Here is a 22,577-nt window from a genome sequence, read left to right as displayed (position 1 = left end):
ACGGGCACGACCGCGAGAGTCGTCGTCCTTACCCATCACTCCCAAAAACATACGGGACCGTATCGTATGCACATAGACAGGTCTATGCACATATGCACATGAGCAATCCTAGTCCTTCAATATCAATCGAACGGTCGCCAAATTTTTTACACTTTAACCCTTCCGCAGCTGTCATTTCAGTGCAATTTTTTGCAAACACCTCTGCTCCCCTTCTTCCCCAGATTGAAGCACGCCAACAACCCCGTCTTCGCTCGTCCTCACTCCTCACCGCCTGTGGCCTCGCCGGTGGCCTCCTGCGTCCTCACCACCCTCCGACACTACTCCTTTGACAAATGCCGTAGGACACCTCGACGAGGTGCTAAGGTTTTCGGCCACCATGACGGCCATCGCACTCGGCTGGAACCCTAAACCCGTCATGAAGCCACCATGGCTAGGGCATGCCGTTTGCGGTGCTACCATTCTGCAGAAACCTCGAGCCCCACGGCATTAGGCGACGACGTTTGGTGAGTGAAGATGCTGAGACGACGACGAGAAGTGGCGGCAGCTACAGCCTACAGAGTACAGGCGATGCTTCGCTGTCTGCCAACGAACGTGGGAAGTGGGAAGGGGGTGTTTGAAAAACAAAATTACAGCACAAGACAGCTGCGGGAGGGTTAAAATGTAAAAGTTTGGGTCACCGTCGGATCAACGTTGAAAGGCCACGATCGCGCATGTGCATATGTGCGCAGACCTGTCCTTGTGCATACGATACGGTCCCAAAACATAAATAGAGCACCGTACCGGGTGCAGCCGATGGAAATCAAGTAGCCACAAGCTAGTCCAGGCCTCCAGGGGAGGGAGCGCCGGAGCGGGCATCTATGGAGCTCGCTGAGGCGGCAGTGAAGTGTCTCCTCGTCAAGCTCGTTTCCCTTTTGAAGAAAGAGTACCATCTTCAGAAGGGCGTGAGAGGGCAGATTGTGTTCCTCACGAAGGAGCTGAAGGGTATGCAGGATGTCCTCGAGGAGTTGTCCGAGAAGCCAGCAGGTTCCGTGACCCCTTTCCAGAAGCGGTGGGCGAGGAGTTTGAAGGAGCTATCGTACGACATAGAGGACAGCGTGGACGCGTTCATGCTGCGTGTGGACGGCGGCGATGCTCACGCGAATCCGCGCAACCTGACTGGTTTCAGCAGGTTCATCGACAGGATGGGCCTCATTGGCAACATCAAGTCGGTAAAAGTGGCCAAGGTTCGTCGCCGGATCGCCAAGGAGCTCGAAGACATCACGACCCGCGTCAAAGAGGTGGCTGCATGGAAGGGAAGGCTCACCATTCCCGGCGCCACGGCACAGCCTCACACAAAGGCTAACGTCGACACCGGGATCCACCTTCTCCTCGAGGATGTGCACAAGCACAGGCACAGCCCCGTCGGCATCGACGGCCCCGCACAGAGGCTTGCCAGCTTGCTGACGACGCACAGGGAGGGGCTGCAGCAGAACCTTATGGTCGTCTCAATTGTTGGGCTAGGAGGTGTTGGCAAAACCACGCTTGCTAAGGCGTTGTATGAAAGCCTCGAGACACAATTCCAGTGCAAGGCTTTTATCCCCGTATCACTGAGGCCAGACAAAAAGAGCATCTTCAAGAGAATACTGCGTCAGGTCAGGCCGGCCGCCAGGGGTAACAACAACGACGGAGAAAAAGATGTCGACGAACTGATACGGGATATCAGGAAATACCTCAGCGACAAGAGGTACTTACTTTGCGTTCTCTCTCCCTCTCTCTCAATCTATTCTACTCTCACCAGTACTCGTTAGTCCTATATCGATCCATCTGCTGTTTCATGCTACAGATATTTTTGTTGATTCTTAAACATGTTCTGGATATAATTCCTAGAACCCCTAACCACTAGATCTAACAAAACTCAGATGAATGTATCATACCTGCTTCGCGGTGGATGATGTAGTCTGTGTAGATCTTCAACCCAATAATTTTGGAGCCATTGGCAATTTTGCCATTATCATTTGTGGGCTTCGCCAGTATGTCATCGGACCCACAAATCATAGACACAGACGGTCCCACCAGTCATAGACACGGGATGACATAATAACAGGCAGCCAAATTTGAGAGTGGCAAAACAGCAAATTTCTCATAATTTTGAGACTGCATTCATGAGTGCCTTAGGCGCTTCGTCAATCCATAGAATACACATGGTTTTAAATTTGATTGTACTACATCTCGTTATAGCCCAAGTCTTTCTTGACAGTTTCTTTCGCTGATCCCCTCTAACTCGTCTCTATTCTTTTTTTCTGAAAGACGCGGCAAGAGAATTGTCATGTTCAAACTTTATTAAGAGGAAAAAGAGAACACTTACAGACACTTAACTAGCCAAACAGCCTCCGAAAAAGCCACCCAAGTACTCTAGAAAGAAAAAAGGATAAAGAACGCTATGCAGAGACCCTAGCAACCAAAGTCAAAAGAATTAGCAACTCTTTGCTGCCTAAAAACATCCTTGATTAACCCTGCAATCACACACTCCGACTTCTCTAGGCTTTGGAAGGTTCTGCGGTTCCGCTCTTTCCAAATCTCTCACCAAAAAAGGATGATCAAACCATCAAACTCTCTCCTTGAGCATTTATCGACTTTGGCTCTGCACTTATTCCACCAAGTGTATATTGACGAAGATTGTGCCATCCCTGGCAGCAACGCGAGGTCAAGCCAATGAGAAAGCTGCACCCACACCGCCCTAGTGAAGATACAGTTTTGGAACAAGTGGGTTATAGCTTCTGGTTCTTGTTTGCAAAGTCTGCAGATCGGATCATTACTCCAACCTCTTTTCTGGAGATTTTCAGCTGTTAAGATCTTATTATGCAGTAGAGTCCACGCGAAGAAACGACATTTTGGCTCCACTTTCGCCTTCCAAATTGGTAGTAGATTGCACTTGGCATTACCCTCCAATGAACTGGGCCAAATAGGCACTCTTGGTTGAGTAGGCACCATCATTGGTCCAGCGCCAGTAAATGGCGTCCTCAATCCCTGGATTTAGTTGCACCTCGCACAGAGCATCCCAAAGAGCCACGAACTCTCTAATTTCCTTGGCCCCAACAACTGGAGAAATGTGGGAGATCCATCTATTATTTGTTGTGGCTTTTAGAACTGAAATATTCTTCCGTGAGGACTTGGCAAAGAGCGTGGGAGCTATCAATCGTGCCGACGTGCCATCGATTCAACACGAATGCCAAAAAGAGGCTTTAACCCCATTGCCCACTGTCACCACTGTAGACGCATGAAAGAGATCCCGATCAACCTTGCTACAGGGAATGTCCAAACCGACCCAAGCTCTTTCTTGATTTTTCCATTCAAACCAAAGCCAACGAAGCCGTAAAGCTCTTGCAAAACGCTCCAGATCGACGATTCCCAAACCACCTAGGTTCAAAGGGCGCTTCACTAACGGCCACCTGACAAGGCAGTGCCCCCAGAAATATTTTCTGGTTCCTCTCCCTTCCACAAGAAACTACGACGAATTTTGTCAATTTGCTTGAAAATCCACCTCTGTTCTGGGAACACAGTCAAGTGGTAAATCGGCTGAGCTGATAGCACAGTTTTAACCAAAGTCAATCGTCCGGCCTTAGATAATAGTTTCCTTTTTCATCCCGAAAGTCTGGCTCGCACCTTGTCTAACAGTGGCTACACATCAATTTTTCGGAGGTTTCTCAAATGCAGGGGGAGCCCAAGATATCTACTCGGGAATGATGCCAACTTCCCCAGGAACCACATGGGCAAAGACTCGACCACATCTGCATGACAACGGATGGGGAAAATTTCCGTCTTATTAAGATTAAACTTAAGCCCCGAGCAACGATTGAAAGTTTGCAGGATACTTTGGAGGACGCCGAGCTCGGCCTCAACTGGTTTGACAAAAATACCTGCATCGTCAGCGTACAAAGAGCAATTAAGGGTTGTCGGTCGTGGAACGATTTGCGAAAGGATTCCTGAATGGATCGCCCGCTCAATAATTCTTTGAAAAGGATCGATGGCAAGAATAAAGAGCATAGGGGACAAGGGGTCACCTTGCCGGAGTCCCCTCAAATGGGTAATTCTCCTACCCGGCTTTCCATTCATAAGCACACGAGAAGATGATGAAGCGAGGAGAGTAGCAATCCAATTTCTCCATTTTGCACCGAAGCCAAGAATCGCAAGGACTTCTAACAAGTAAGCCCAGCTGACAAAATCGAACGCCTTGGAAATATCAAGCTTGATGAAAAGTGCTTCGCATTTATTCTTGTGCAATTTTTGGATGACTCTCTGTACATATAGAAAGTTGTCATGTATACTCCTCCCTTTGATGAAGGCATTCTGCGATCTGGACACCAGCTGCTCAAGCCTAGGTGCTAATCTTTCTGCTAGTAGCTTTGTTAGAACCTTCGCTAAGCTGTTGATCAAACTAATCGGCCTAAAATCAGCTAGGCAGTGTGCCCCCTCTTTTTTTGGAAGGAGAACAATGTTTGCTTCATTCGCAAGATGGAGCTTAGAAGTGCGGTGATTATAGAATCCAATGAGAGCATATTGACCAAATCTGTCTTAACAATACTCCAGCATTTTTATAGAACAATCCAATGTAGCCATCAGGACCTAGAGCTTTCTGGGAAGGTATTGCCCGAGTAACTTTGTTTATTTCATCCTCAGAAAAGGGGGTTTCTAAGTCACTCAAGTCTGAAGCCTCATAACCAAGAAAAGACCAGTCCAACGCCTGCTCCCTAGTTGAGTGAGATCCTAGCAAAATTTTAAAATACTGAAAAGCCACCTCCTCCTTGTCTGTATGGATCAAAGCGACACCGGCGCTAGAATGCAGCTCCCCGATGAAATTCTTTTTCCGCCTAATATTCGCATGAATATGAAAAAACCTAGTGTTAGTGATAGTCGCCTAGAGGGGGGGTGAATAGGGCGAAACTGAAATTTACAAATATAAACACAACTACAAGCTGGGTTAGCGTTAGAAATATAAACGAGTCCGCGAGAGAGGGCGCAAAACAAATCGCAAGCGAATAAACAAGTGAGACACGCGGATTTGTTTTACCGAGGTTCGGTTCTCGCAAACCTACTCCCCGTTGAGGAGGCCACAAAGGTCGGGTCTCTTTCAACCCTTCCCTCTCTCAAACGGTCCCTCAGACCGAGTGAGCTTTTCTTCTTCTCAATCAAACGGGAACAAAACTTCCCCGCAAGGGCCACCACACAATTGGTGCCTCTTGCCTTGGTTACAATTGAGTTTTGATCACAAGAGCAAGTGAGAAAGAAAGAAAGCGATCCAAGCGCAAGAGCTCAAAAGAACACGACAAATCTCTCTCGCTAGTCACTAAAGGCTTGAGTGGAATTGGAGAGGATTTGATCTCTTTGGTGTGTCTAGAATTGAATGCTAGAGCTCTTGTAGTAGTTGGGAAGTGGAAAACTTGGATACAATGAATGGTGGGGTGGTTGGGGTATTTATAGCCCCAACCACCAAATGTGGTTGTTGGGAGGCTGTCTGTTCGATGGCGCACCGGACAGTCCGGTGCCCCCGCCACGTCATCACTGCCGTTGGATTCTGACCGTTGGAGCTTCTGTCTTGTGGGCCCGCCTGGGTGTCCGGTGCACACCGGACAGGTACTGTTTGCTGTCCGGTGTGCCAGTATGGGCGCGCCTGACTTCTGCGCGCGCTGCGCGCGCATTTAATGCGCTGCAGGTAGCCGTTGGCGCGGAGATAGCCGTTGCTTCGGAGTCGCACCGGACAGTCCGGTGCACACCGGACAGTCCGGTGAATTATAGCGGACTAGCCGTTGGAGTTTCCCGAAGCTGGCGTGTTCCTGAGGCTGATCTTCCTTGGCGCACCGGACACTGTCCGGTGTACACCGGACAGTCCGGTGAATTATAGCGCGAGTGCCTCTGGAAATTCCCGAAGGTAGCGAGTTGGCGTTGGAGTCCTCTGGTGCACCGGACACTGTCCGGTGGTGCACCGGACACTGTCCGGTATACACCGGACAGTCTGGTGCTCCCAGACCAGAGGGCCTTTGGTTCCCACTTCGCTCCTTTGTTGAATCCAAAACTTGGTCTTTTTATTGGCTGAGTGTGAACCTTTTACACCTGTATAATCTATACACTTGGGCAAACTAGTTAGTCCAATTATTTGTGTTGGGCAATTCAACCACCAAAATTAATTAGGGACTAGGTGTAAGCCTAATTCCCTTTCAATCTCCCCCTTTTTGGTGATTGATGCCAACACAAACAAAGCAAATATAGAAGTGCATAATTGAACTAGTTTGCATAATGTAAGTGTAAAGGTTGCTTGGAATTTAGCCAATCTAAATATTTACAAGATATGCATGGATTGTTTCTTTCTTATATAACATTTTGGACCACGCTTGCACCACATGTTTTGTTTTTGCAAACTATTTTGTAAATTCTTTTCAAAGTTCATTTGCAAATAGTCAAAGGTAAATGAATAAGATTTTGCAAAGCATTTTCAAGATTTGAAATTTTCTCCCCCTATTTCAAATGCTTTTCCTTTGACTAAACAAAACTCCCCCTAAGTGAAATCCTCCTCTTAGTGTTCAAGAGGGTTTTGATGTATCATTTTGAAATACTACTTTCTCTTCCTTTTGAACATAATGGGATACCAACTGAAAAATATTCAATACTGAGTTTTTGAAATTGGTGGTGTGGCGGTCCTTTTGCTTTGGGCTCATTTCTCCCCCTTTTTGGCATGAATCGCCAAAAACGGAATCATTAGAGCCCTTGAAGTGCTTTCTTCCCCTTTGGTAATAAATGAGTTAAGAATATACCAAAGACGAAGTCCTTTTACTTGGTGCTCATGCTTTCTCCCCCAAGAATGGAGAGTTGCTTGGAGTGATGGCGAAGGAAGAGTGACGTAGTGGAAGCCTTTGTCTTCGCCGAAGACTCCAATTCCCTTTCAATATTCCTATGACTTGCTTGAAATTTACTTGAAGAACACATTAGTCATAGCATATGAAGGGATATGATCAAAGGTATACAAATGAGCTATGTGTGCAATCTAACAAAAGAAATTGCGGGAATCAAGAATATTGAGCTCATGCCTGAGTTTGTTAAAAGATTGTTCATCAAGAGGCTTGGTAAAGATATCGGCTAATTGATCTTTAGTATTAATGTATGAAATCTCGATATCTCCTTTTTGTTGGTGATCCCTAAGAAAATGATACCGGATGGCTATGTGTTTAGTGCGGCTATGCTCGACGGGATTGTCGGCCATTTTGATTGCACTCTCATTATCACATAGCAAAGGGACTTTGGTTAATTTGTAACCGTAGTCCCGCAGGGTTTGCCTCATCCAAAGCAATTGCGTGCAACAATGACCTGCGGCAATATACTCGGCTTCGGCGGTAGAAAGAGCGACCGAATTTTGCTTCTTTGAAGCCCAAGACACCAAGGATCTTCCCAAGAACTGGCAAGTCCTCGATGTGCTCTTCCTATTGATTTTGCACCCTGCCCAATCGACATCCGAATAACCAATCAAATCAAATGTGGATCCCCTAGGATACCAAAGCCCAAACTTAGGAGTATAAGCTAAATATCTCAAGATTCGTTTCACGACCGTAAGGTGAGCTTCCTTAGGGTCGGATTGGAATCTTGCACACATGCATACGGAAAGCATAATGTCTGGTCGAGATGCACAAAGATAGAGTAAAGAACCTATCATCGACCGGTATACCTTTTGATCCACGGACTTACCTCCCGTGTCGAGGTCGAGATGCCCATTTGTTCCCATGGGTGTCTTGATGGGCTTGGCATCCTTCATCCCAAACTTGTTTAGAATGTCTTGAGTGTATTTCGTTTGGCTAATGAAGGTGCCCTCTTGGAGTTTCTTCACTTGAAATCCTAGGAAATACTTCAACTCCCCCATCATAGACATCTCGAACTTTTGTGTCATGATCCTACTAAACTCTTCACATGTAGATTCGTTAGTGGATCCAAATATAATATCATCAACATAAATTTGGCATACGAACAAATCATTTTCAAGTGTTTTAGTGAATAGAGTAGGATCGGCCTTTCCGACTTTGAATCCATTTGCAATAAGAAAATCTCTAAGGCATTCATACCATGCTCTTGGGGCTTGCTTGAGCCCATAAAGCGCCTTAGAGAGCTTATAGACATGGTTAGGATACTCACTGTCTTCAAAGCCGGGAGGTTGCTCAACATAGACTTCTTCCTTGATTGGTCCATTGAGGAAGGCACTTTTCACGTCCATTTGATAAAGCTTAAAGCCATGGTAAGTAGCATAGGCTAATAATATGCGAATTGACTCAAGCCTAGCTACGGGTGCATAGGTTTCACCGAAATCCAAACCTTCGACTTGGGAGTATCCCTTGGCCACAAGTCGAGCTTTGTTCCTTGTCACCACACCATGCTCATCTTGCTTGTTGCGGAAGACCCATTTGGTTCCCACAACATTTTGATTAGGACGTGGAACTAAATGCCATACCTCATTCCTAGTGAAGTTGTTGAGCTCCTCTTGCATCGCCGCCACCCAATCCGAATCTTGGAGTGCTTCCTCTACCCTGTGTGGCTCAATAGAGGAAACAAACGAGTAATGTTCACAAAAATGGGCAACACGAGATCTAGTAGTTACCCCCTTATGAATGTCGCCGAGGATGGTGTCGACGGGGTGATCTCGTTGGATTGCTTGGTGGACTCTTGGGTGTGGCGGCCGTTGCTCTTCATCCTCCTTGTCTTGATCATTTGCATCTCCCCCTTGATCTATGCCGTCATCTTGAGGTGGCTCATTTGATTGATCTTCTTCTTCATCAACTTGAGCCTCATCCTCATTTTGAGTTGGTGGAGATGCTTGTGTGGAGGAGGATGGTTGATCTTGTGCATTTGGAGGTTCTTCGGATTCCTTAGGACACACATCCCCAATGGACATGTTCCTTAGCGCGATGCATGGAGCCTCTTCTTCACCTATCTCATCAAGATCAACTTGCTCTACTTGAGAGCCGTTAGTTTCATCAAACACAACGTCACATGAGACTTCAACTAGTCCAGTGGACTTGTTAAAGACCCTATATGCCCTTGTGTTTGAGTCATAACCAAGTAAAAAGCCTTCTACAGTCTTAGGAGCAAATTTAGATTTTCTACCTCTCTTATCAAGAATAAAGCATTTGCTACCAAAGACTCTAAAATATGAGATGTTGGGCTTTTTACCGGTTAGGAGTTCATATGATGTCTTCTTGAGGATTCGGTGTAGATATAACCGGTTGATGGCGTAGCAAGCGGTGTTGACCGCCTCGGCCCAAAACCGATCTGAAGTCTTGTACTCATCAAGCATGGTCCTTGCCATGTCCAATAGAGTTCTATTCTTCCTCTCCACTACACCATTTTGTTGTGGCGTGTAGGGAGAAGAGAACTCATGCTTGATGCCCTCCTCCTCAAGAAAGCCTTCGATTTGAGAGTTCTTGAACTCCGTCCCGTTGTCGCTTCTAATTTTCTTGATCCTTAAGCCGAACTTATTTTGGGCTCGTCTCAAGAATCCCTTTAAAGTCTCTTGGGTTTGAGATTTTTCCTGTAAAAATAATACGCAAGTGAAGCGAGAATAATCATCCACAATAACTAGACAGTACTTACTCCCGCCGATGCTTATGTAAGCGATCGGGCCGAATAGATCCATGTGTAGGAGCTCTAGTGGCCTGTCGGTCGTCATTATGTTCTTATGCGGATGATGGGCTCCAACTTGCTTTCCTGCCTGGCATGCGCTACAAATCCTGTCTTTCTCAAAATGAACATTTGTTAATCCTAAAATGTGTTCTCCCTTTAGAAGCTTATGAAGATTCTTCATCCCAACATGGGCTAGTCGGCGATGCCAGAGCCAACCCATGTTAGTCTTAGCAACTAAGCAAGTGTCGAGTTTAGATCTATCAAAATCTACCAAGTATAGCTGACCCTCTAACACTCCCTTAAATGCTACTGAATCATCACTTCTTCTAAAGACAGTGACACCTACATCAGTGAATAGACAGTTGTAGCCCATTTTGCATAATTGAGATACAGAAAGCAAATTGTAATCTAATGAATCAACAAGAAAAACATTTGAAATGGAATGGTCAGGTGAAATAGTAATTTTACCCAAACCTTTGACCAAACCTTGATTTCCATCCCCGAATGTGATCGCTCTTTGGGGATCTTGGTTTTTCTCATATGAGGAGAACATCTTTTTCTCCCCTGTCATGTGGTTTGTGCACCCGCTGTCGAGTATCCAACTTGAGCCCCCGGATGCATAAACCTACAAGACAAGTTTAGTTCTTGATTTTAGGTACCCAAATGGTTTTGGGTCCTTTGGCATTAGACACAAGAACTTTGGGTACCCAAACACAAGTCTTTGACCCCTTGTGCTTGCCCCCAACATATTTGGCAACTATTTTGCCGGATTTGTTAGTTAAAACATAAGATGCATCAAAAGTTTTAAATGAAATGTTATGATCATTTGATGCACTAGGAGTTTTCTTTCTAGGCAACTTAGCACGGGTTGGTTGCCTAGAGCTAGATGTCTCACCCTTATATATAAAAGCATGATTAGGGCCGGGGTGAGACTTCCTAGAATGAATTCTCCTAATTTTGCTCTCGGGATAACCGGCAGGGTATAAAATGTAACCCTCGTTATCCTGAGGCATGGGAGCCTTGCCCTTAACAAAGTTGGACAATCTCTTAGGAGGGGCACTAATTTTGACATTGTCTCCCCTTTGGAAGCCAATGCCATCCTTGATGCCCGGGCGTCTCCCATTATAAAGCATGCTACGAGCAAATTTAAATTTCTCATTTTCTAAGTTGTGCTCGGCAATTTTAGCATCTAGTTTTGCTATATGATCATTTTGTTGTTTAATTAAAGCCATATGATCATGAATATCATTAATATCAACATCTCTACATCTAGTACAAATAGTGACATGCTCAATGGTAGATGTAGAGAGTTTGCAAGATTTTATTTCTACAACCTTAGCATGCAATATTTCATTCTTACTTCTAAGGTCGGAAATAGTGGCATTGCAAACATCAAAATCTTTAGCCTTAGCAAGCAATTTTTCATTCTCAATTCTAAGGCTAGCAAGAGAAATGTTCAATTCTTCAATCCTAGCAAGCAAATCATCATTATTATCTCTAGGACTGGGAATTGAAACATTACAAACATGTGAATCAACCTTAGCATTTAAACTAGCATTTTCATGTCTAAGGTTGTCAATCATCTCATGGCAAGTGCTTAGCTCACTAGATAGTTTTTCACATTTCTCAATTTCAAGAGCATAAGCCTTTTTAACCTTAACATGCTTTTTATTTTCCTTAATAAGGAGGTCCTCTTGAGAATCCAAAAGGTCATCCTTTTCATGAATAGCACTAACCAATTCATTTAATTTTTCCTTTTGAGCTATGTTAAGGTTGGCAAAAAGGGGACGTAAATTATCCTCCTCATCACTAGCATTATCGTCACTAGAAGATTCATATTTAGTGGAGGAGTTAGATTTAACCTTCTTCCGCTTGCCGTCCTTTGCCATGAGGCACTTGTGGCCGACGTTGGGGAAGAGAAGTCCCTTGGTGACGGCGATGTTGGCGGCGTCCTCGTCGGAGGAGGAGTCGCTAGAGCTTTCATCGGAGTCCCACTCCAGACAAACATGGGCATCGCCGCCCTTCTTCTTGTAGTACCTCTTCTTCTCCTTTCTTCTCCCCTTCTTGTCGTCGCCTCGGTCACTGTCACTTGATATAGGACATTTAGCAATAAAATGACCGGGCTTACCACATTTGTAGCAAACCTTCTTGGAGCGGGACTTGTAATCTTTCCCCCTCCTTTGTTTGAGGATTTGACGGAAGCTCTTGATGACGAGCGCCATCTCCTCATTGTCAAGCTTGGAGGCGTCTATTGGTTGTCGACTTGGGGTAGACTCCTCCTTCTTTTCTTCCGTCGCCTTGAATGCGACGGGTTGAGCCTCGGATGTAGATGGATCATCAAGCTCGTTGATCTTCCTCGAGCCTTCGATCATGCACTCAAAACTTACAAAATGCCCGATTACCTCCTCGGGGGTCATTTTAGTATATCTTGGATTACCATGAATTAATTGAACTTGAGTAGGGTTAAGGAAAATAAGAGATCTTAGAATAACCTTAACTACTTCGTGGTCATCCCACTTTACGCTCCCGAGGTTGCGCACTTGGTTCACCAAGGTCTTGAGTCGGTTGTACATGTGTTGTGGCTCCTCCCCTTTGCGAAGCTGGAACCGACCGAGCTCCCCTCGATCGTTTCCCGCTTGGTGATTTTGGTGAGCTCATCTCCCTCGTGCGCGGTTTTGAGTACATCCCAAACCTCCTTGGCGCTCTTCAACCCTTGAACTTTGTTATACTCCTCTCTACTTAAAGAGGCGAGGAGTATTGTTGTCGCTTGAGAGTTGAAGTGCTCGATTTGGGCCACCTCATCCTCATCATAATCCTTGTCCCCTACGGATGGTACCTGTGCACCAAACTCAACAACATCCCATATACTTTTGTGGAGTGAGGTTAGATGAAATCGCATTAAATCACTCCACCTAGCATAATCTTCACCATCAAAAGTTGGTGGTTTGCCTAATGGGACGGAAAGTAAAGGTGCATGTTTAGAAATGCGGGGGTAGTGTAGGGGGATCTTACTAAACTTCTTACGCTCTTGGCGTTTAGAAGTTACGGAGGGCGCATCGGAGTCGGAGGTCGATGTTGATGAAGTGTCGGTCTCGTAGTAGACCACTTTCCTCATCCTCTTTTGCTTGTCCCCGCTTCGATGCGGCTTGTGGGAAGAAGATTTTTCCTTCTTCTCTTTGTGGTGAGAAGAAGATTTCTTCTCCTTCCCTTTGTTGGAGGAGATCTTCTTCTTCTCCCTCCTTTTGGTGCGGGACTCTTCCGATGAAGTGCTCTCGTGGCTTGTAGTGGGCTTTTCGCCGGTCTCCATCTCCTTCTTGGCGTGATCTCCCGACATCACTTCGAGCGGTTAGGCTCTAATGAAGCACCGGGCTCCGATACCAATTGATAGTCGCCTAGAGGGGGGGTCAATAGGGCGAAACTGAAATTTACAAATATAAACACAACTACAAGCCGGGTTAGCGTTAGAAATATAAACGAGTCCGCGAGAGAGGGCGCAAAACAAATCGCAAGCGAATAAACAAGTGAGACACGCGGATTTGTTTTACCGAGGTTCGGTTCTCGCAAACCTACTCCCCGTTGAGGAGGCCACAAAGGCCGGGTCTCTTTCAACCCTTCCCTCTCTCAAACGGTCCCTCGGACCGAGTGAGCTTTTCTTCTTCTCAATCAAACGGGAACAAAACTTCCCCGCAAGGGCCACCACACAATTGGTGCCTCTTGCCTTGGTTACAATTGAGTTTTGATCACAAGAGCAAGTGAGAAAGAAAGAAAGCGATCCAAGCGCAAGAGCTCAAAAGAACACGACAAATCTCTCTCGCTAGTCACTAAAGGCTTGAGTGGAATTGGAGAGGATTTGATCTCTTTGGTGTGTCTAGAATTGAATGCTAGAGCTCTTGTAGTAGTTGGGAAGTGGAAAACTTGGATACAATGAATGGTGGGGTGGTTGGGGTATTTATAGCCCCAACCACCAAATGTGGCCGTTGGGAGGCTGTCTGTTCGATGGCGCACCGGACAGTCCGGTGCACACCGGACAGTCCGGTGCCCCCGCCACGTCATCACTGCCGTTGGATTCTGACCGTTGGAGCTTCTGTCTTGTGGGCCCGCCTGGGTGTCCGGTGCACACCGGACAGGTACTGTTTGCTGTCCGGTGTGCCAGTATGGGCGCGCCTGACTTCTGCGCGCGCTGCGCGCGCATTTAATGCGCTGCAGGTAGCCGTTGGCGCGGAGATAGCCGTTGCTTCGGAGTCGCACCGGACAGTCCGGTGCACACCAGACAGTCCGGTGAATTATAGCGGACTAGCCGTTGGAGTTTCCCGAAGCTGGCGTGTTCCTGAGGCTGATCTTCCTTGGCGCACCGGACACTGTCCGGTGTACACCGGACAGTCCGGTGAATTATAGCGCGAGTGCCTCTGGAAATTCCCGAAGGTAGCGAGTTGGCGTTGGAGTCCTCTGGTGCACCGGACACTGTCCGGTGTACACCGGACAGTCCGGTGCTCCCAGACCAGAGGGCCTTCGGTTCCCACTTCGCTCCTTTGTTGAATCCAAAACTTGGTCTTTTTATTGGCTGAGTGTGAACCTTTTACACCTGTATAATCTATACACTTGGGCAAACTAGTTAGTCCAATTATTTGTGTTGGGCAATTCAACCACCAAAATTAATTAGGGACTAGGTGTAAGCCTAATTCCCTTTCAGTTAGCGTCCCCCAAACGCATCCATTTTAAGCAAGAGTGCTGCTTTGCTCTAGACTTTTGCATGGCAGCCAGGCCCAACGATTTATTTTTCAAGAAACGAAGAAGCTCCAACTCTAGCGGAATAAGCTGTCTGAATTCTTGTGCCTTCTCTAAACACAATAACGCAACTTGAACAAAGGCCAGTCGCAATTGCAGATTACCACAATGTTGGGACTTCCAAATTTTGATGGCTACTGCAAGACGTCGCATTTTAACATGCATTCTCAAAATAGCATCACTGGTGTGAACCGGCTGATTCTAGTTGTGCTCCACCAGATCAAGGAACCCCGGCATTGTTGTCCAAAAAGTCTCAAACCTGAAACCCCGATAGAAATCAAAATTGGCGTCCCCTTGAAGGAATAGTGGTGAATGGTCTGAGATGAGAGAGGCGATCGCTTAAAGGTTGGAACGTGGGAACAGATCCAACCATTCAAGAGTGGCAAAGCAGTGGTCGATCTTGGACATAGTGGGGGTGTCATGGCCATTGCTCCAAGTGAAACGTTTCCCATTGAGCGAAAGTTCAATTAATTGTAGATCATCCAGAGTGCGATTAAACCGTTGGATCATCCTATGATTTATCCTTCCCATATTCTTATCACTTGCTGAGCAAATCAAATTAAAATCCCCTAAGGCAATCCACGCGGGGTTGGTAAGCAGCTTGTTGGAAGCAAATTCTGCAAGAAAAATTACTTTGTCCTCGTCGGATTAGGGGCAGTACACGCCCGTGATGGACCAATTTGTGTGTTCTGTAGTGTACAAGTGATTAAGTGAGAAGTGCTGGTTAGAGGCTGCAATCAGGACACCCCCAGTAGTCCCGTTGGCCGGAAGGCACACTATCTGGGAGGCAAGAGCTTGACCAAGAGTTTCCTTCAGAAGGAAGTCATTCCATTGTGAGATTTTTGTTTCTTGCAAACACACCACAGATGCCCCGGAGGAAGAAATAAGATTACGCACACTGGCACGTCTTGCAGCACCATTCAACCCACGCACATTCCAGCATAAAATCTTGCAGTCTGATCTATTCATTGAAAATAAAATACCAACTACGGTGCCATACAAAGAAGGGAGAGGGGGGGCGTGCCGGGCTGGGGAGCCCCATACAAAGCAGGCCATCCAAATCCAAAGCCAGAAACACAAAGGACACAAACACTCGCTATTGGCAATAACAGACCACCGAACACTAAGCCATGAACACATACTTCCTTGGAGACACATCATAGGGGAAACTACTACCACACACCATTGGCCCAATGACATGGCCTTACACCACAAATTCCACTGCATCGACTGGTGCCACCGTCGCCCTGGTAGATTTCTTCATCTTGTTCGTCTCCTTCATGCCGAGGTTGGTCGGTGAAATAATTGCCTCCGCCTTGCCTTTGGTCAGTGGGCGATCAAAGTGCTGCGAAAGTTGTTCAACAACCTCAATTTCAGATAATACAGATAGTTCATTGCGATCATATGTCGAATTTAATTTTTTGACCAGAAGATCTTCAGCTATTTGTAGTGCTCCTTTGCCGACTCTATTCCTAGCCCTTTTTGCTAGCCTGCTGCTTTTGCGTTGAATGGGACTCGAAAGCTGCGGTTTCCAGCAAAAGCACCATTAGACTGTCTAATGCAAGAGGGATCTACAGTTTGCAGGGTGAGAGGTAAATTCTGCGCACTATTATTGCAAGTTTGATCTTCGGTAGGAAGGTTATGAAAGGGATAGGGAGAAGACTCCTCAGCTGTTGTTGTATTAATGGAGGCAGCATCAGTCAACTGGGGGACATGCTGATTTGTTTGGACTGGACAGCTACCTAGGACTGGATCTGGGAGCGGCCTAGTGATTGACATAAGAAATTCATCAAGGCTAGGGATGGAAGGTACCTCCGATGGAGGAGCAGAGAGCTGTCCAGTGCTCATAGGACGAGACGCCACGTCCTCCATTGGTTGGGTGGACTGCAGCACCTGCACGAGCTTGGCCACCCTAGCTGCCTGAGAATCTGCAGCATCCAAACCACAAGAGACTTCATCAATCATTGGGTCAGCCCAGTCTGAAACATTAAAAACAGCATCCCCAATAAAATGCATACAAAAATCAGAAACAAAACCTTGCTTGCTAATATCAGAAGGCTGTGTTGCAGCCTTCTCCTCAATAAAGTGCACCAAGGGCTCGGCAAAGGAGACCTTCTTATTAGAGAGACACTTGGGGCACCACACCAGCTTGGAGTTGGGCATGAAAGCACCTCGGCCCCAGGCAAGATGAACAGCATGCTGGCGACGATATTGTGCAGGAGTGCGAGACCACTCCCCCTGGCGATGAGAGGATGAGTAGCAGTCATTGATCGAACCACGGCAACGGGACACTCGATCCCACATAGAGCGACTACGGTGACGGCGACCTCCATGACCGTCCTGCTCGTCGTCATCGTCGCCTCCCTGGCGCAAAGAACGGTTTTCGCGCTCCAATGGGCGCCCACGCTCCCGACGCTCCCCCAGGTGGTCAGGGACGCCATAATGCCACTCCATCACCCGGTGACGCTTCCTGCCAGGCCCCCCACCACCACCCAGGGAAAAATTGAGATCTTCAATTACCTTCATGTGGATAAGCACCTTGTAGAGCAGGCCATGCTTGATGCCAACCGGTCTCACAGGATGGACAACTACCCCACTGTCTGGATCAGTGATGGTCAGCCAAGCCTCGCATGGCACCAAGCAAGGGTCAGAGCACCACACCCACAAATCAAAGGTCCTAGTTCTCGTGCGAAAGCTAGACTCCTCCACAAAGTGGGTAGCACAGTGAGAGCCGATGATCAGAGCTACCACCTCCTCATTCCAAGCGTGCATTGGGATACCCTCCAACCTGAGCCTAAGATGAAAACCCCAACGGGTGACAGAACCATACCTCTGCTCATTCCATGCCTCAAAGGTGAAGACCCGACCATGGTGGTTAATGCGACTTCGGTGAAGAACCAGTTGTTGGTCATGAGAGCTACTGAAGATGATGAGATACTGTTCTGGGAATAGATGTGGAACCGAGATGAACATTGGTTGTGGACGTTGTCAGCATTCTCTCGGGGATTAGAGTGCCTCCTTCCTGATGAGTCTTTACTCATATTTTCGGGTCTCAACGGATTAGATTTGTTAGGGTCTAGGTGAGGTGAGCGCACCGCCATCGAGTGGTCTTGTGATGGTGCGCTTGGCCATGACATCCTCATCCGGTGGTGGTCTGTCTCCCTACCTCACCGATGGCCACGAAAAAAGGGACCCGAGTAAGTCCTTCGTTCTTTCTTTGTGTTCTTTCTCGCTCGAGTGGGGTTTTCTAGGTTAGGGTTAGGAAATACCCATCCCAAACCATCCTATTGTAACACCCCGTCCACTCCCGGACCGGCGGTACTTACTCCTAACAGCGTTTAAGATCATATATCATCCCACAGACCAAGCACAAGATTGCTCTGGGTCAAGCACGCTTAACCCAGAGATTCTTTCGAGGTAGGCTTTCAAAAAAGAAGATGCATCTTGTTGGTATGAGTACTCTATTAATTCTATTAAGCCTTAGACCATGATATCACCATCTACCGGAGGCAGGATATCACACCGACCCCTCTCTATTGAGTTCTTATCTTCTACTCATAATATGCACCCTCTTCTGGGTGTTTTTTGAGGATTAGGGTTAGAACTAGGGTTAGGAAAAACTCATTCGAACCACCCTTCTCATCTTAAGTTTGTTTCTTCATTCTTCTGTTCTAGATTCTTGTAGACTAGGGTTAGGTTGAGGTCGGTGAACCAGCTCTGATATCATTGATAGTTTCTTTTTGACGCTTAGAATCTTACAGATCCCCTCTAATACATCTATGTTCTTGAGTTAAGGAGTAATAGATGAGTCTAGTGGGCGCTTTGGGTGTGGAAAGAGAGAGGTATAACTTTCGAGACCGAGATAAACATTGGTTGTGGACGCTGTCAACTTTGTCATGTGGGTGGGAGTATAGTGTTTAATTGGGGGCCATAACCATAGAGAAATCTACACCCCCGTTAGGGCTTGTTCGGTTATTTTCAATCCATATGGATCGGAGGGAATTGATACAGATTAGGATAGATTTTGACTTACTAGGGATTGAAACACCCTCAATCGGCTCAATCCATATGGATTGAGATAGAACCGAACAAGCCCTTAAGGACGTGTGGCTGATCCCGACTCGGATTCTTTCGGGTCAAAGGACACATCTAACGTTTATGTCAATTGTCCATGCATCCATTTAATACCCCTACAAAACTGCAGGTACTTCATTGTTATCGATGATGTATGGGACGAGGAAATATGGAAATTGTTCGAATATGCTCTCGTTGACAATAGCTGTGGAAGCAGGGTGATTGTGACGACCCGCAATTTTCGTGTGGCAAAACTGTGCGCAACTCCTGTTGCTGGTGCATTGTTTGAACTCGAACCTCTGTCTAACGCAGACTCCAAGAGGTTGTTCTACAAAAGGGTATTTGGTAAAGATGGCGGAAATCATAATCAGTTGGATGAAATAGCTGGGAGAATTTTGAAGAAATGTGGTGGGGTACCATTAGCTATCATTACTACAGCGAGTTTGTTGGCTTCTAAACCCAAATCAATAAATGAATGGTATCGTGTGTACAGATCCCTTGGTTCAGGACTTGAGAAAGATAACACTGATATAAAGCGTATGCATGATATTTTATCTCTCAGTTACTATGAGCTTCCTTCCTATCTGAGGCCTTGTTTACTGTATCTAAGCCTTTTCCCAGAGGATTGCAGAATTGACAAAGACAGCCTTGTGAGGAGATGGGTAGCCGAAGGCCTTGTTGTGGATGAACAAGGTGGGGGGAATCTGTATGAGTTGTATGACCGTGGAGAGAAATACTTCATTGAGCTTGTTAATAGAAGCTTCATCCAGCCACTAGACATCGATGGTGTAGATGGCATTCCGAATGCTTGCTCCGTACATGATCTGATACTTGACCTTCTGATTTCTCTGTCAGTCGAGGATAATTTTGGGTTAAGGTTGGATTCTCAGAACTTCACCACCTCAACAGATAGTGAGGTTAACATTCGTCGATTGTCGCTGCAAGACAATGAGGTGGAAGTGAGTGTGCCGGAAACAGTGGACTTATCCCATGTGAGGTCAGTAATCGCATTTGGCGATGCTTTTAACTGGGCGCCACCTCTGTCAAGGTTCAAGTTCCTCCGTGCCTTGGATTTGGAGGGTTTCCCACGGAAGAACAACCATCCAAAGGAACTACGACGCCTGCACCATTTGAGGTATCTGCAGCTACGTGGCTATCTTCAGAAAGAGGTGCTAGAAGAAATTGGAAACCTACAACATCTGAAGATGTTGGACTTGAGCCATGCATATGTTTCTCAGCTGCCAGTAAGCATCACTCGGCTCAGAAACCTTCAGAGTCTACTCGTCGGATCGGATGTGAAGATGCCACAGGGGATCGGGAGTCTAAGCAAGCTGGAAGAAATGTCATGGATCGAGGTGGAACCAAACACTGCAGCGGAGCTGGGAAAGCTGACAGAAATGAGGGTGTTGTGCGTACATGGACTGGGTTACGATGAGGCTGGCGACCAGGCTTTTCTCCAGAGCCTGTCCAACCTACGCAACCTCTTGGGTCTATTCATCACTGAGTCTGAGATGTGTTCCTTAGATGACCTGCCCGATCCTGGACAGGCCCCAGTAGGCCTCCGTTTCTTTCGTGGAACCGAGACGACCTTCCAGCAGATGCCACGTTGGTTCTCTTGGCTCTCCGAGCTGTCTGGCTTAACCATCACTGTGAATAATCTCACACAGGATGACATCGATATGCTTGGAGCCTTGCCTGAGCTACGTCTTCTTCAGCTAGAAGTAGCCGAGAATGGCACCATTGCCCAAGAACAGCTGTCCATTGGTAGCGATAAGCTCTTTCAGTCATTGGAAGCATTCAAATTTAAGCACTGCGCAAGATGTTGGCTGGTGCTTTCTCAAGGAGTGATGACAAGACTTCAAAAGCTTGAGCTGTACTTCGAAGTGAGGAAGAGAGATGACGGTGCGATTGATGTCGGCTTGGAGAACCTGACTTCCCTGAAGCATGTCACTGTTGAAGTTGATTGCTATGGAGCCAACATCAGGCAGGTAGAGGATGTGGAGACCAAGCTCAGGGATGCACTGGATGCCCATCCGAAGAATCCAACTCTTGAGTTGTCACGAGTAGCTACCCACTGCATGGAACGGGATGAGCATTCTTCTGGGCGTCATCAAAGGTAACGCATGCAGTTGGTCTCCTACTATCCTCCCACATGAAGTCGCTACTACTCCTTCATTTCTTCCCCTAATGCGTCCATGTTTTTTCGACCCTCTTGGTGTTATACCTATTCTTCAGCTTCGGACGGCCGGCAGACGACGATGATTACAGCGACAATGACAGTGATGCTTCCAAATAAAGAGGTAACATCTTTGCTTCCATTCCATCAATCCCTCCATCTAAATTTTCTTATTTCTATATTCCTCTGAGCTGTTCTCATCTAAATTGTCCTTTTGCAGTTGAGATTCTGACGGTGGAGGCGCTCCATGCTTGCTAGTTCCCAATTCCCATCGTTTGTCACTTTGTTCTTCAGTTTAGCAGTGGCTTGGTGCCTGTCTGTGTGCAGGACATTTGTTAGCCTCTATGGCTGTCACCCTCCATGTAATCTTCACTTTTGCTGCCCTTTCTAGGGCTTGTCGGTTGTATCTTCCTTTCCCATGAATAAGAGCGCCTCAATTTAAACATCATCTCCTGGGTCTTGGAGACCCTGAAAAATGTGATGCTGTCAGAAACACTCTCTCATCCATTCATCCCTGCAACGCGTGTTTGCAGGAACCTAAACTTGCTTCCTTGGATATAGTTAAGAGCAAATGTGTTCCGCCCTGCTGATATATCTTCTTTATGTGATAGCCAGGCAGATCCGCAGATGGTACCAGCCTACCAGGGGGGGTCACTGTGTATGTATACAAGATGTCTGCTGTTTTTTTTTTTTGGCCACTGCTCTAATCTGAATTGATATTTAGTCAGATTTGAAACTAATTTTCTGAAGACATGTATCCTTTTTTTTCCTGTATATCTAGTCATATTTGATATTGAATAATGTGTAGATATGTATTTTCTCGATAATCCGCAGCTTTAGACTTGAGGGGCAGAGGAGACAGTAGAAACAATACCGGACATGGCAGGGCGGGACGGAAAAGCTTTAGATTTGGGAGGGTAAAAGAAGCATGCGTCAGTTGTTTGTTGTCCACTTCAGTAGAGGGAGTGATGGAGATTGCAAGGGGCAGACGGCAGAGGGAATATCGCCTTTGCTTCAGGATCAAGATTTGGACTTGTGCCACCACTCACCTCACCTGCCTCGGTCTTCTTTCTCTTTCTTGCTCGCGCGCTCGGACATAAACATGATGAATGACCTGATGGACGAAGCATTCGATGGATCTTCGTCAGAAATCCAGGTGCTCCTCCTACATGTTGCTTAACTGCAGCTGAGAGGGAACTAGGTTGCATTAGACTGAGCACAGCGGTTGCGCTACCGCGCCCTCTCCCCTTGCGTAGGGAGCTTCTACGCGCCCAGCGGCTGACGCTAGAGAGCCCCCTACGCGCTGCAGCCGTAGGGGTGGGAGCGGGAGTCCCCCAGATCAAGGGGTTCACTATTCACCCCCTACAACATTGTGTTGTGGGGCCACGAGTAATTGTTAGTAGATAAAAATTGGTAGTAAATATATAAAATGATATTTTATAGTTGTAGTGGGGTATAGGGGAAGTATTTAGGGGGAACCGCTGCGGGAGATGAAAACATAGAGGATGAAATGTTGATGATGTGATAAAAAAGTGATATAGGGGAAAAAATTTAAAGGTAACGCTTGCGGATAGGTTACATGCAAGCACCGGTGCTGTCGGCCTCCTACCCGTTCGTGCTGCTGGTGCCGGCCTCTACTCTGCTGGGGCTACCTACCCGTTTGACCTGGGAGCCCTGCATTGATCGCCCGGGCTTCGTGGCCAAACCACCTGTCGGCCGGCCTGCAGAGGGTACAGAACTGCAGGCATGCCCCCGTCTGCTGACTCGTTACTGCTCCCTCCTAGTCCCAGGAGAAGCAGAGCAGGGTACATGCTAGAACTGGTTTGACAGCAGGAGGATTAGTTGTTAGGCTCTCTCCAACATAGTCGGTAAAGGCTTCTCTACCCTAAATATAGAGGATCAAACGGTC

The 22,577-nt window shown here is 46.8% G+C and overlaps 1 protein-coding gene across 1 annotated transcript; it reads left to right on the top strand.

Moving 5' to 3' along the window:
- The first annotated feature begins 794 nt into the window (after positions 1–794).
- Positions 795–21,435, top strand: LOC103653183 (disease resistance protein RGA5). The gene is made up of 4 exons (XM_008680145.3): positions 795–1,723; positions 18,623–20,608; positions 20,728–20,792; positions 20,889–21,435. Exons 1-3 carry the CDS (start codon positions 858–860, stop codon positions 20,786–20,788), a joined length of 2,913 nt encoding a protein of 970 aa, XP_008678367.1. The 5' UTR covers positions 795–857; the 3' UTR covers positions 20,789–20,792; positions 20,889–21,435.
- Positions 21,436–22,577: the final 1,142 nt, after the last annotated feature.

The sequence above is a fragment of the Zea mays genome, chromosome 4, assembly GCF_902167145.1.
Source record: "Zea mays cultivar B73 chromosome 4, Zm-B73-REFERENCE-NAM-5.0, whole genome shotgun sequence".
In the NCBI taxonomy this organism is placed as follows: domain Eukaryota; kingdom Viridiplantae; phylum Streptophyta; class Magnoliopsida; order Poales; family Poaceae; genus Zea; species Zea mays.
Note: the sequence above shows the minus strand (reverse complement) of the source record. Positions and strands in the feature narration are given on the sequence as shown.